This window comes from Acipenser ruthenus, chromosome 17 (genome assembly GCF_902713425.1).
Source record: "Acipenser ruthenus chromosome 17, fAciRut3.2 maternal haplotype, whole genome shotgun sequence".
In the NCBI taxonomy this organism is placed as follows: Eukaryota; Metazoa; Chordata; class Actinopteri; order Acipenseriformes; family Acipenseridae; genus Acipenser; species Acipenser ruthenus.
In genome coordinates, this window is record NC_081205.1 from 10,908,608 (window position 1) to 10,923,609 (window position 15,002).

Genomic DNA, 15,002 nt, shown 5'->3' on the forward strand with positions numbered 1-15,002 from the left:
GTGCTCAGTCTTTCACAGTAATATTTTTTCTAACAACCTATGGTTACACAGTGTAAACAATCCTCACGACTCTCCTCTGCAGGTTGTTATTTAACTGTGTCTCGCCTTCTGAGCAACAAATTACAACAGCTTCTTATTGAAGCAGGGTGGGGGGGGGGGGGAGGGGGACGACAAGCTACTCTTTAAAGTACTGATGTCTGGTGGCTGTATTTAAAGATCTGAAACAAACACATTTGAAATAACCCTACGTTTTAGTCTTGGCACTTTCACTGCATATTCTCTCCAGTCACAGCTCACACGCTTGCTCAGCCACACCCACAGTTTCTCATTCAGGTTCAGAGCTTTATTTATTTATTTATTTATTTATTTATTTATTTGTTTTACTTTTACCAAATATATATATATATATATATATATATATATATATATATATATATATATATATATATATAGGCTATCCTTCAGCATAGCTAATTCTCAGAAATTAACATTCCTTTTTGTCTAGTGGAGACCACAAATAGCATTACTCTCATCAACCAGTATTGAGAGGAACTGTACTTCCTTGCACCAATAGGGACCACAATGAGCGTTACACTGACAGGAAACCAACATTTTTCAGAGATCAATCTCAGGATGATGATGATGATGACGACTCTCAACATCTCCAAAATGTGAAAAAATAAGTCCCAAGAATTCTCAGCTGGCTGACTTAATCTTTCAAAATACTGCTTGTTTTCTCAATTAATCTTGTAGCAGTGACAGTAACACAACACGCCTGCAAACTGAGGGTTATAGTTTCAAATCCCACGCATGCCAGACCATGATTTTTTGCATGCAAATGTTCCATTTTAAAACAAATAAATCATTTAATATAAATCATGTGTCACAATAAGTGTGTTCCCTAGTATATTTCCATGTTGACAAAACAAGTTAATTGTCATTAAAATCGGATGTCCTGTAATATACATATGCATGGATAAAAATGTCTGGGGTCTGCAAAAATCTGCAAAAAAATGGGAGAAAAAGGACATTTTTACCTTTGGCGACTTCTCTTATTGACTTTTTTATTTTCTACATTTCACCGACGTGTTGGGAACTACAAATTAAAAGTGAAATGGTGCTTTTGGCTGATTCTTTTGCTGCGCCAATACCCTGAAAACACGTAAACTATCCTTGCTGTACAGCAAGTCACTGGCAGTTCTCGCTGATAACTTGGCGTGAGGAACTACCGTTCCTCTCAATCCTGTTTTTGATTAAGCTGTGCAAGAGCATTTGTTTTGGGAATGGGAACTACTTCAAAAACAGTTGTAACCGCAAACCAAGATCTATGTGACTGTCCCTGTGTGTGCATCATCCTTTAGTGAGGGTCTGTTGGTATTCTTATTGATTCCAGATTAATGGTGGACACCAGCGTCACATTTCAGGATGAGGGAAAGACTTCCATGAACAAGCAAAGCAAGGTAAAAAGAAAAAATAAACCTTTGTGTATATTCCTATGTGAAACACCTTGAAATGTTTTTGAGAAGACAAAATGTAAAGGCCTATCTGTAACTGTTAACACTTGTGCACCTGATGGAAGAATCTAACAGCAGTCTATTTGATGCTCAAGTTGCATCACAATTGGATAAGTGCCACTAAAGTACATGCAGCCACACCCACTGAGAGTGCTGCACTAGGGCTTAAACTGTGCAATATGGAATTTAGTGCGAAGGTACACATCTGTTCAAAGATATCGGTTAAAGAAAACAAAGTGTCACACTGATCAAACAATGTTAACTTTTACCTGGATGATTATTATTATTATTATTATTATTATTATTATTATTATTATTATTATTATTATGTTTTTATTTATTTTTTAAGACGCCCTTATCCAAGGTGACGTACAGTCATAAACAAAAATACACTTCAAGAATCACAGTACAAGTATTAATACAATTAAGAGCAAGATAAAATACAATAACTTTGGATAATGCTTCGAGTTAGCCAACTTGGTACACAGACTTGTTTCAAACACCCATTCTACATTCTGTGCAAAAGGCCACTGGCAGGTTTGGCATGGATAATGAACAGTATATTTAGGTTAATTTATTTAACCAAAGAAAAATCATCTCGCACTCAAACAACTAAAAGCCATACAGTATCCTGTTTATAACCATCAATATCATGAAAAACTGATGGAGAAATTCCTTCACATTTATTAATTTAACTATATGATTATTTAAATCTGTTATTTTAACATCACGTAATTAAATAAACTACAAAATGATATCGCAAAAGTTTACTGGAAGCCATAATAGTAGTACAGTATTTCATGTTAGATGTCAATGTCACATTTTTAAATTTTCCAGTTTAAGTAAATGGGGAAAACTATGAAGCGGTATGTAATTCAATATGTCAACGTAACATTCAGCAGGGTTCATTCGACTTTATGAATTAATTCTATCGGTGATGCAAAACGTTTGTCCATAGCTATATATGCTCTTTATATGTGTTTATTTAAATCAAATAAACACATATAATATTGTTTGCAGCGTTTCACTTTGTATAACCCATATTGTTTCTTCAGGCAATGAAATGCACTGTGTCGCTGCGGCAGAGAATACAAGTACAGCCACAGCTCCACAGTCTCTTCCAGTTTGACGTCCCCGTGCTCGTGAGGAGCCAGCATTTCAGCACCTCCGAGTGGCAGCGCCTGCAGCACTACCTTCCACCCTACGGCTGGAAAGGACTGCCCATCAATGGTATTTCAGCTGGAGTCTCTTTCCCATCAGGAGTCTGTTCATTGTAGCCTGAGTGCCGTGTAAAGGGAGCCTGAACAAGGGTGGGTCTCAGAGCAGTCCGAGGGAATTGCAGTGTTTTTAGTGACAAGAGATCTTTATGTTCGAAGCACTGCTTGTTGATACATTTGGGAGAAATGTTATTTTAAATAAAAAAATTAGAACACATCATAGCATCTGCACTGTGCCTTGAGAAAGACAAGTATGGTCTACTGTACTTCTGGATGTAAATGAGGTTTTATCCATAACTTCAGACACTCAATCCTAAACTGAGGTAAAGCAAGTAGTCAAGGACAGGTGAGAACCAAGAGGTATAAAACAGAGCTTCGATCAACTATTTGGGTAAAATCCCAGTGAATCAGAGGGCACAGTACAGCCCAGCTACCCTGATTCCTGAACTTCCTCTCGAGCATATTGGATGCATGAATAACCTTAATGATGTGAAACAAGTGCTTGATTGATGAGAACAAATTCTCTATTCATGAAAAAAATGTTGGACTAAAAAAATTTAAGATGCATTTTTTAAACCAATTTGTTTTCTAAAAAAAATGGCCTGTGTCTTAAATTCAAGTATAATGATGTTTGTATTAAAATCGCTAACAAAAGATATGACTGCCCAAGTACACCAACAAGAACGTGACTGACTGCTGAGAAAAGACGAACAAAAACGTACTAACATACAGGCAGCCATTTTCAAAGAAGCGGAAGTTGTTGTCTAAAATGTCAAATTATATGGAGGACTCCTCCAACACGGAGGAGGATGATTAGGAGAGATTTGTTGTTAGCCATGTTAATTTACCAATATGTTTTACCAATATGCCTAATAGATGAGTTTGTAGCACTTCATTGCAAAAAAAAAAAAAGTATTCCTCTTTTAAATGCGTAATTGAGTTAGTATCTTTTTAAAATGCATCTTTTAGTTGTGTGTCTTCAATGGGAATGAATACGGGAACCCTGCAGCTGTATTTTCAGGTTATTACAAGCTAAGACTGGTACGTCAACATCCATGTTACGAAGGGCCATGTTTGATTCCTAGACAAATCTGTGTGAGAGGATCATTAAAATGATAAAAAAAAATCTCAGTTTAATCCAAGTGCAAGATCAGTCTTGTTTTTCTAAAGCTTGATGAGATTTGAAGTTTAATGTTTGATGTGGCGAAACAGAGGGACACAACAAGTAAATCAATGAGAGAAACATCTCTGTAGTCCTGATTTCTGCACCCCTGCACTAAGATTTTAAATTTCCTACACTCCAGTGGCTCAGAGATTTGAAACAGAACCAGAACGATATACAAAAAAAAATAAAAAATTCAACAGAAACAAAGAAAATGTATGTATTACGTTCTGGAACGAAAACGATATTTTAAGATTTTGTTTATCAGTTTCAGTCTGCTCTCTGTCTTTTCCATTGTTTTCAAACATACCTCAGTGGTCAACAACAAAGCATTACATCACAGCTAGCGAATATATAGCTATATTTGCCTTCAGATCAGTCTTGTATTCGCTCAAAATAAACAGGTATTGTCATGTACACAGTAAACAAGCTGTAAAAGTGTGTGTGTCAAGTGAAGCGCTTTGTTATTAATCAGAGGTTTGCTAGTTATATTCCTGGATATTAAGAGTTAAGACATTTTACTGTTGACTTCAGAAAACAGCAATGTTTATTGTATAACTAATTTCTTTCTTTGTATTCTCAATCATTTATCGATTTCATGATTTAATTATTCAGTTTTTCATTTTCATTGTTATATCCAAAAGAAGTATGTAGAAAAGTTGCACGCGTGTACAATCGTTGTATGTCTTACTGTGAAATGTGCAAAATGAGGATAACAATGTTCCCCTTAGTGTAGAGGTCCCCACCCTTTTTCAATGTAGGGACCACCTTGGAGTTTGGATTTTTCCCACGGAACACTTGCCACACTGTTTTTGACATCAGCATTTTTTAATCATTTGTGTATATAGAAAGTAAAATATTTATATAATGTACCTAACTTTAATGAGATTTCTGGGCTTGAGTCTTCGTTACCAGGTCTCAAGGAATGTTGTCATTTTGAGCATTGAAAGTTGCTGATGGCAAAATTCCTGTTTTTGTTTTAAAATTGTTTATTTTTTCACATTTTGTAGATAAATGGTGTCTCAATTTTTAGTTTTTTGTTTGACAAAACCTCCTGACAAATAATGCACTGGGGCTTGGGTCATCCTCGGGTCCTGTACATGTAAATACCAGTGCTGGTCCCCGCAACTGTTACTTCATGTAGCAAATTAATAAATCAATTTCTAACACAAATTAATCTATCCATTTCTACTGCAACTTATTGCACTCGCCGATCGTCAACTTCGCTAGATTTACATATAAAAAAAACACCGGAAGACTAGGTGGGTGGGAAGTAATTTGAAAAATGTAAAAATGATTGGAGTGTACAGGATGTTACTTAACAATTCTGGTGGGCTGTGATGTGTAAATTAAACGGTATTGGTGGCACACAGTCGATAGGATTTATAGCATTTTGGTTAAATGACAGTGGCAAGAATATGTACACATTATTTCCAGAAGTAGCGTTAATAAAATTTCCTTTTGGCATATAGTCTTGTGAGGTACTAAACCTGAATAAACCCATATAATAACATGGAGCTGAAATCGATCATTTACACTGCGGTACAGTTCACACGTCAAGCTACAAATATAGCCTGTTTTTGTTTCACATTAACTTCTGTTACTATATGCAGCTAACCTCTCCAAAAACATATTGAAATAATGGTATATTCCTATACTCTGGCAACACTGTAACACATATATTGTTGAAAATGAAAAATACTAAAACTGTTAATGTGTTTAAAAAACACAATCAGTAGAATGAGCACAGATTAGAAAGCAGTGCATTTACGTTAAATTTTTTTTTTTTAATAAATCTGGCTAAAAGAAAAGTATGTAATTTTGAAAAGACAAATGTACCATCATAATGTGTTTGTTTCACATTAGAAAGCTGTTTCAGTTAATGGCGGCTTTAAAGACCACCTGGAAGTTGGTTACTTATTTCTGGAAATAACGCAAATTGAATAAGTAGCTACATACAGAGAAAAAAACAGTGTAACCAAATGAAGAGGGAATGGATGGGTAGTTTTAAAAAAAAAAAAAAAAATGGAGCTCATTAAAGATGGACTTCCCTTGTTTTGTTACAGATGTAGTACTATTTTAGAGAACCAGTGTATTAGTAGAAACATTTGAGTGTTTGAATTGAGTGATAAGTCTCTGCGGCCCTTCTCTTCCAGTGGTGTCCTCAGCGCTGATGCTCCTCAATGACACGGCTAACAGTGGGCTGTTTGGGGAGCGCTTGGGGGGCGGCTGTATCCGCTGTGCCGTGGTGGGCAACGGGGGCATCCTGAACGGCTCGCGCCAGGGCAGAGCCATCGACGAGCACGACTTCGTTTTCAGGTGTCTTTTTGAAAAAAAAAAAAAATCTATTTCTATTGACAGATTCCCTCGAAGCCCCCTTGACAACACGTTGGGCTGGTTGTGAAATGTTGCTGTTAATTCTATAAGGTTGTAAATGGCTCAAGCAAAGCTCCCCGATCGGATGTCTGTGCCTCGTGCACCAAGTGGCGTCTGCTGGTTTAAGAGCCATTGTAGCTGGGGTGGGACGTTCTGATCCACGAAGTCAGGTGAAATCATGAAATAATTAGTTGCTCTTGGACCCGAGTGGAGAGGCGATTTTAAGTTGCTTCGAATTACATTTTCATGTTGGTCCCTTTTACATTTTTGAGCTTGCAACATTTAAAAAGTTTCAACCTTCCTTTAATTTTGTTCCCTACCCAGCTTCTTCATTCTAAACATTAATATGTTACTTAGCAGATCTGTATTTCTTTCTTAATTACCTTGTGTAGGAACAAACCCTTTAACAGGTAAAAGATACTCTTTTTAAGTTTTTCTTATGTCATATTGCCCCTAGCACTAATCAGCAGGGTTTGTTTGTGCTTCAGGTTAAATGGAGCAGTGATCAAAGGTTTTGAAGAGGACGTCGGCACTAAAACCTCTTTCTACGGTTTCACCACCAACACCATGAAGAATTCCCTGATTGCCTACAGGTCGTTTGGCTTTCACAGAATCCCACAGGAGCAGGTAATAGAGCAGCATCCGGCTGTCCTCAACATTGCATGCTAACACAGTGCAGTAGTGACAGGTGAAAACATGCACAACTACTGCGGGCTAGCAGTTCCTATCCTGACCCCTTGCCTATCAAATATCTTGGTATCACTGAATCCCCTTCATTTTAATTTGCAGGTTGTACCAAATCATTTTGTAGAATGACTGGGTGGGACATTCCTTCATTTTAGCACCAAATGGGTTTCTGCAATGGGAACGACCATGGCTGGTATGATATGATCTATGAAGGGATACCAAAGTAAAGCATCCAGTCAGAGTATGGTTCTGAATTGAATAACCAGTCCTAATACTTGAAGTTCTGTACATGTTTCTGAACCCATGGCCCCCCACGGCAGTAGAGAGAATTCTTGGGCACCTCTTCCTAACCGGGTCTGTTTTCATTGTAAATGAACATGTTGACTTACTGAGTCACATTTGGCTCACAAATAAAATATGTGCTTTTAAAGGCTGATTGTTAATCAACTTATTCCTCAATCAAAAAACCACCACGAAATCTGGCACAATTCAACACAATTGGCAGTCTCAGCTGTAGCAGAGGGAGTTCAGGTTAGGTGTTCACTTGCAAAACAGTGAGGGGAAGCTGTAGCAGGTGTCATTACCAGCGCGCCTCTCCTCAGCACTCCTCTCTATGACACGACCTCTCCGATGTTAAATTATTTTTCCAGTGTAAAATAGTGTCTTCCCCACGTGAGCTCACTGGATTGTGTGTTGCAGGGTATCCGCTACATTTTCATCCCGTCTGAGGTGCGGGATTACGTGATGCTGCACTCTGCGATTCAGGGGATCCCGGTCCCCCACGGACACGATAAAGGCGATCAGTAAGTAAATGCATCCTAGAAGGGCTTGTCATTACCCAGCTACCTGGGCAGCGCCTTTCATCCCTTCAACCCAAGGGAATTCTGAGGTAAAGTACTTGCTGTTGTTTTAGGAGGGGTAATAAATAGGTAAGCTCTTTAGTTTGAATGGTAAGAGGTTTGTCTTTGAACAGTATGTTCTGTGGTTTGTGCCCAGCCCTTGCCTTTTCAATTCAGTGGGCTGATGTGCTAGTTCATTGCAACGGTGAGAGGTGGCAAACAGAAGAGGCATGTTTTCACCTGTCTATAATAATTTTCCTGAGGTATACAGATGTGCCACCAACAATACAGGTGAGTCTGGGTTCCTGTTATTGTTGAGATATAAGATGATCCATCAGTGGAAGCTATTGCTCATGGTAGGTGAGGGGTGGTGGCATTGTCTACAGCATGGCATGGTGCAGACTGTGCTATGTGAACTTCCCCATACAACTCAAAGCATGACTTGAACCACGCCCTCTGCCATTCAGTCTACTGGCAAATTTACTGAAAGGCTAGAACATTAATCCACAGCATCAACCAAGCCCCAGTATCTCTTTATTCAGAGACATTTAAAAACAATACTTGCAATATACCAAAAGAGAGAGGGATTTCAAATCCAGTCTGATTAGCAGGAGAAACACTGGTCCATGAAGATGTTTTTAATTTTTTTAATTTTTTTTTTACCTGGGTAGATTTTTGCCACCATAGCTTTAGAAGTGCCATTCCTGGTACTGTGTCACAGAATGTACCAGCAAGAAGGAATTGTAAACGTTCCGAAAGTACATGTGGTGCTTGTAAAATGTGAACGGTAAGGAGACCAGTGATAATGTTGCTAAAGCTGATGAGAGGTAGGGGACTTGCTTATCTCTCCTTTATTGTGTTTATCACACACCTGTCTCTCTTCTGTCTCCAGGCCCTGGAAATATTTTGGTCCCAACCATTTGGCAAAAAAGTTTAAGATGTTGCACCCAGACTTCATCAGATACATCAAAGACAGGTACAGAGGTTGATGTTCTGGAACTGTGTACAGTATAGTTGGGACTCCTCTAGAGGCACATTCTTTGGACCCCATTTTTCACTGTGCTGTAAGAAGGCATGACTTATTTATTTTAGTAAGGTCACAGTTTTGTTTTGTGTATTTCAGTAAACTGTATAGAAACCATACAGATTGTTACCGTACATTTAAATGGAAATACATAAGCAATGCAGATTTATAATTAGTTGATAAGTGAGGTATAGTTACTCCAAAAAAAAAAAAAAAAAGTTTTAAGAATTGTGACCTTTGTGAGTGTGTGGGAATTTTAAACAATAATTGTGCTGACAGGTACTGTGCCTCAACCCATTCACTTCCTGTGTCACAGGTAATGTGACCCAGGCTCGCTCCACATAGTTTCCTCGCTCTGCAGCATACAGTAGTAAGAAGTGTAAGGCTGAAGAGGGGTCCTATTTTCTGTAACACAGGAAGGAAGGAAGGACTTGGGAGACAAGTTGTTCTTTATCGTTGTCAGGTTCCTGAAGTCCCATTTACTGAAGCTGGCATACGGACATGTCTATATGCCCAGCACAGGGGCGCTCATGCTGATGACTGCACTCCATGCCTGTGATGAGGTAAGAGGAGGCTGACTGATGGAATGGGCAACTCCGGCCCTTCCACAGGAGGTCTGTGCCCATCATGTTCGTTATTGTCGAATGGCCCTCTACTTCTTCAAATGTCATAAACTTACTGAGAGTATCGGATCTCTCTCTATCTGTCTGTCTATCTCTATCTCCTATAACATGTAGGCTGTGATCTATTTTTCCATGATACTGATTGCACTAATTTTTATATTTTAGTCATGGCACGGGATGTATGTAACTAACATGTGACATTATACCACAGCAAGTTTTCTAGATATGCAGAATGAATGGGGGCTGCCTGGTTTACCAGATGTAGGGGTCCTTGCTCACTAAATATATTGGTTGTGCAGAATAGATAATCTTAAGTTACATGCAATGACTTTAATGTGCAATTTGTCCCACAAATATCAATTTACTACCAATTCTGAAAGCCTGGGTGGGACAGTGTTTTGTTCACCATCACCTAATTTTTATTATATTTTTTTTTTTTTTGCAATGCTGACTGCATTGGTACTAGACTTTGTCTCAGTTTTATAACTGAATCTGGCTTTGGACTAGGACTTATAAGTTTTACTATTTCCTTACCTTTTGTATGATATTTTCAATCATTCTGAGAATGTCTGTCTGGTTTCTGTTGACAGTTTCTTCATACTGTCAGTATAGACTAGGTATGGTCAGCAGAGTTCAAATGTCAATGTATCACGTGATGTCTTTGGACTCAGAGTAGAGTATGCAAGGATCTGGCCAGGTAGATGGGGCGGGGGAATTAAAATGATTGATGTATGTAAAATGTTGGCGCAACAAAACTGTAAACATCATAAGTTACTAGAAAGTGAAAAAATCATTAATGCAACATGAAGCTTTTACCCTTCCATTTGTATTTAATTGCATAAATGTACCTTTTTGATTTTCTGCCTCTGTACCAGTTTGGCTTGTCATTGACTCAAATGCATTTTCACTTGGCACCACATTGAATGTGTTGGCAGTCACTATTGCAAAATGACTTTGCCAGCTTACTAAAAAACACTGCTTTTCTTTTCCCAGGTGTCTGCTTATGGCTTTATCACAGACAATTACAGGGCCTTTTCGGATCATTACTATGATCGAGTGAAAAAGCCGCTGGTTTTCTATGCCAATCACGACATGCAGCTGGAATCGCGGCTGTGGAAGAGGCTCCACTCGCTCAACGTGTTTCGGCTTTACCAAAGGACAGTGACAACATGAAAGCACTCCTTCTTTCAGGGATGTGCCTGCGGGTCAGTCAGACACAATCCAGGAAACTTCACTGGCCTGAATGCTGAATACATCCCACTTCGATCCAATCGGAGGTTTTAAAAAGATAGCTCCGGTCTACTTTTATTTCAATGAACACGCCTATTATTATTATTTTATTTTATTTTTTTTCTTGGTGATTTTGGTAAGTAGCTGTATATATTTTTAGACACCAGATGTCACCAGGCAGGCAGCACCCTGGCTTCATGATGCCTCACACTGGATTAACAATGAAATTGCTGCTATTCTCAGAATTATGGAGTGCTGCTGTACATTTTGTAATGGTTGCAAGCTAATGCAATTGTAGTTTTTCAAAGACATTTTAATTTTAATAAATGAGTCAACCTAAAAGCATTTAGCTGACAAATACTTTTTTTTTTTTTCTTTAAACAACAAATCATTTTCAATGTCTGTCTTAAGATTGTCCACCAGACTAATATGTTTTTGTCTGAAATTTCTTTGATTTGAGTTTAGACTTCTTCATAAGTTAAAACAGTATGTGATGTATTCACCTTTTATAGCCATAATCCACTGGCATGTGCAGGGTGTTTAGAAAATACCTGTATTATCCAAACTAATCTTCTCATTTTCAAAGAGGCACAGTGACAAAGCTGTTTATACATAGAACAATATGTGTGGTGTAGATACCAGGAGACAAGGATACCAGACTGTAACATGGACTTGATTCTCCTTCCCTGGGAGCCTGCTCCATGGCTGAGGGCCTGTTCAGGTTCAGAGGACGGATGGTGAGGACATTCCAACTCTACAAGTTACCTGCTGGCTATTCAACAAGGCAAAATAACCATTCTCACTCTGAATAATTAGGAGTAGAGATAAAAAAAAAAAAAAAAAAAAAAAGACCTGAAAGTTCAATAAAACAGCTCCTTTATTTGGCTGGGTTGCGTGTCAACAACACTTAAATAATAAGCACAGGCTCTACACAGCCATGTGTATCGCTCTGTGCAAAACAAGGGTTTCAGTCCCGAAACTGAACGGTTCATGAAACGGGCGCAGTGTAGTCCGGGGTTTGGTGCTGGCGAATAGCAACAGCTACCGGTTTGTGCGAGCCATCTAACAGTGACAAAAACAAACAAAACATGAAACACTCACAATAATTACTTCTGTTTCGTAAACGGGTCCTCTCAGTAATCATAACGAAGGAACAGATTGCATCATTACACCCCCTGCGACAGCTAGTTCAATCACGTCTCCTCCAATCCATGACTGACACATCGCCTACCGCATTAGGGCGATGACTTTGGCATTGTGACTCCACCCCCTTCCTGGATGGCTGGCTTCCGACTGAGCCTGGAATGAACAGCCAGACCGTCCAGTACAGGGCACGCTGTTCCTGTTGTACAGGGCACGCTGTTCCTGTTATACAGCGCCCTCACAGGTCGGGAGGGAGATTGTTGACGAGGGTTCATTCGCTCTCTGTCACAGTTCAGGATCAGGATCTGTCAGCGTTATGCATGGATTCCAGCCAAGTTAAAATAACACCTCTACATAAACCTTTTTGGCTAATCCAGTTTCTGTTTGAAATGATGGAATGACATTATTCTTGTTTCTGAAAACCAAATTTAAACAACTCATGTACATACATTGAAGTAATAATGATCCAAAATCTACAAAGAAAAGATAATCTGAAGAATTGAGAGTCATGGTAGTCACTCGGGCCAAGAGAAAATCATAAAACTACATTGACTATCCTGTTCAGAAATAGGATATCGTGGGATATTGCCACAGCTATCCCAGTTGTTTCAGTGCCATTAAAAAAATAAAATAAAGAAATCATATACAACACAATATTTATTATCTGTGGGTATATTAGGAGAGATTGACAGACAAACTGGGGAAAGAAATGTATATAGTGTATGAATATAGACTCAGTTTTGTATTTTTATTGTTTTATTTTGTAATCTACATATGTAGTTCCCTCATATCACCACTAGTGGTTGGAGAAAACCAAGTTAGTGAATTATATACTCTGTACCCTTGGTCAAGTTTGCTGTGGCTTGTTTCAGACCTGTCAACTGTCCCATATTCACCGGGAGGCTCCAGCATTTTGCACCCTTCTCCCGGACATCTCCCGGGACCTATTTTCTCCCGTATTCTACTTTTAACCCCCCTTATGTCAGCAAACCTTTAATGTCTACAAAATTCATGGCCGCTGTGTGATTACTGCAATCCCCATATGTACATAGCAGGGTTTAGGACCCAGAGGAGTCCTGTGCAAGCATGCATTCAGTGCGCAAGGCAAGTTCACATACTTAGCCAAGCACCTGCACCCCCCCCCCTCCCCCCCCCCCCCCCCCCCCCCCCATAGGGGAAAACAGTAAAAAAGGTATCACGGATTGCACCCCCCCGATTTTTCAAAAGTTGACAGGTATGTTGGTTAATTTTTTTAGCCGCATTTAATCTTTACAGGGCTCACTGGTGTATTTTGCTTATAACTGGGCCCCTTTTTATCAGATCTTTATATGGATGGTCCCTTATTTTAAATGTGAAGTTTGAATACACATGGTTTAATTACAGCAAGAAAAAGACACACTGTCAGCCTTAAGCCATTACAGTCTGGCACAGTCGGTTTAAAGCAAAAAGTTGATTTATGTCTGACTAAACATTTTCCATGGACAAAGATAGAACAAAATGTATAAAAATGTGATGCATAAAAAGGACCAAATTCTTATTTAAGGCTGGCAAACTAGATATAAAAATGTATCAATGAGCCTACCATTTCATTATCGGTTTAATATGGAGTGTGTACAGGCTACTGAACTTGTGTTTCAAAATCTTTATGTTCTGGCATAGTATCGCATGATGATTTGAGATTGAAGAAAGAATCATAATTCAGTATTTAACAGTATGAATTGATGGGGGTCACAATAGTTCCTCCAGTCAAGTCAGAATAAAGGATGAAGGAATACTACAGTGAACACCATACAGCCAAACACCATACATTGTTTCTGGACAGCTCTAAACACCAATATCACATATAAAACAATATTTTATTATCTGTGGACATATTAGAAAATGGAAACAATCTTGTTCTTCTTGTATCCCTTGTTGAAGAGACAAAACACAGTAAACTAAGACAGAGCTCCATGAAACTGAGCTGAACTTTCAGCAAGTTGTTTTGACTGAATTGATGTAATAACCTTGTGTTGCCACTAGATGTAGCAGTAGAGCCACAGGATAAAAACAAATTGTGACACGAGCCAAGTTTGTAAATATAGTAAAACAGGAATTTGCGGAGACAGCACTACCTGGTGATCTAAAGCACTGTGTCGACGTCACATCTGGATACAATGCATTCCAATCGCAGTGCAAATTTCCACTGGGGTATGTAAACTTTTGACTACAAATATATTTTTCCGGGTTTCCTGATCTAGGAAGCATACTTTTGTTCACAGTCAGGTGAGCGGAAGCAACCAAAATAAACAAACAAAACACCTAGCTCTCCCTGAGCACTAACTAATACAAAATAATAAACTAACTAACATGAGGAAGGCTAAGCCTTTTACCTCATCCCAAACAAAAACACCTTTTACCTTCTCTCCCCATTGTGTCCAACATTCCTCCTTCCTCATCTCCAACACCCCTCCCCTCCCCTCCCCAACCCAACCCAACCCAACCCAACCCAACCCAGAAACCCCTTTCAAAAACCAGCTGCCTTTTATACCTGCTTGTGGCAGCCTAATTGATTTCACCTGTTCTTAATTTGTTTGGACACTGGTGGCCATTTTGGCTCCAACTGTAACTCGGGGCCACAGTGCTCGCCAACCACCACTGCCAAAGGTACTAATGCCTTTAGATTCTCGTCGCTCACATACACCCCATCACAATATATATGCTGCAAATATGTAAGTTTGCACATTAAAAAAGACCTGTTTTCAGTGTAAAATATAGGCCAGGGGAAAGCTGTCATGGCCACCAAGGAAAAAACTACCCAACAGCCTCTAGGGCTGAAGGTCTCAGAATACCTGATAATTCAATCATTGTTTGTGTTAGTTTTGATTTGTGTTTGTGAATGAAAGTGTGCCACCGCATTTAACTGCAATTACTGCCTGAATGTCGTCTTTCTCTGCCGCTGTCTGCTTTGGCCATCAGTCACTCTACCTCAATACATATATATTGTGGTCAAGAGGTGGAAATTAATCTTCAAGAGGACGTAAACTGAATGAAAACAAAAGGTTTTATTTACAGAACATAAACACTGTTTACAAAAACAAAAATAGAAGGGTTGCGTTTGTGTCAACGTGATTCACCCACAGTAAACAATGGAAGGTATAAACTCCCACACAATAACCTGACATTCAAAATGTCCCCCAATCACCAG

General features: G+C 38.9%; 1 protein-coding gene across 1 annotated transcript in view; it reads left to right on the forward strand.

The window, feature by feature from the left end:
- Positions 1-11,017, forward strand: part of st6galnac2 (ST6 (alpha-N-acetyl-neuraminyl-2,3-beta-galactosyl-1,3)-N-acetylgalactosaminide alpha-2,6-sialyltransferase 2) — a 26,946-nt gene extending 15,929 nt beyond the window's left edge. Inside the window, exons 3-10 of the mRNA XM_034038127.3 lie at positions 1,394-1,460; positions 2,570-2,744; positions 6,050-6,212; positions 6,758-6,896; positions 7,656-7,759; positions 8,688-8,771; positions 9,283-9,382; positions 10,436-11,017. Of these exons, the coding sequence (XP_033894018.1) occupies positions 1,394-1,460; positions 2,570-2,744; positions 6,050-6,212; positions 6,758-6,896; positions 7,656-7,759; positions 8,688-8,771; positions 9,283-9,382; positions 10,436-10,615 (1,012 nt within the window). The 3' untranslated portion in view covers positions 10,616-11,017. The remainder of the gene's footprint in view (positions 1-1,393; positions 1,461-2,569; positions 2,745-6,049; positions 6,213-6,757; positions 6,897-7,655; positions 7,760-8,687; positions 8,772-9,282; positions 9,383-10,435) is intronic.
- The last annotated feature ends 3,985 nt before the right edge of the window (positions 11,018-15,002 follow it).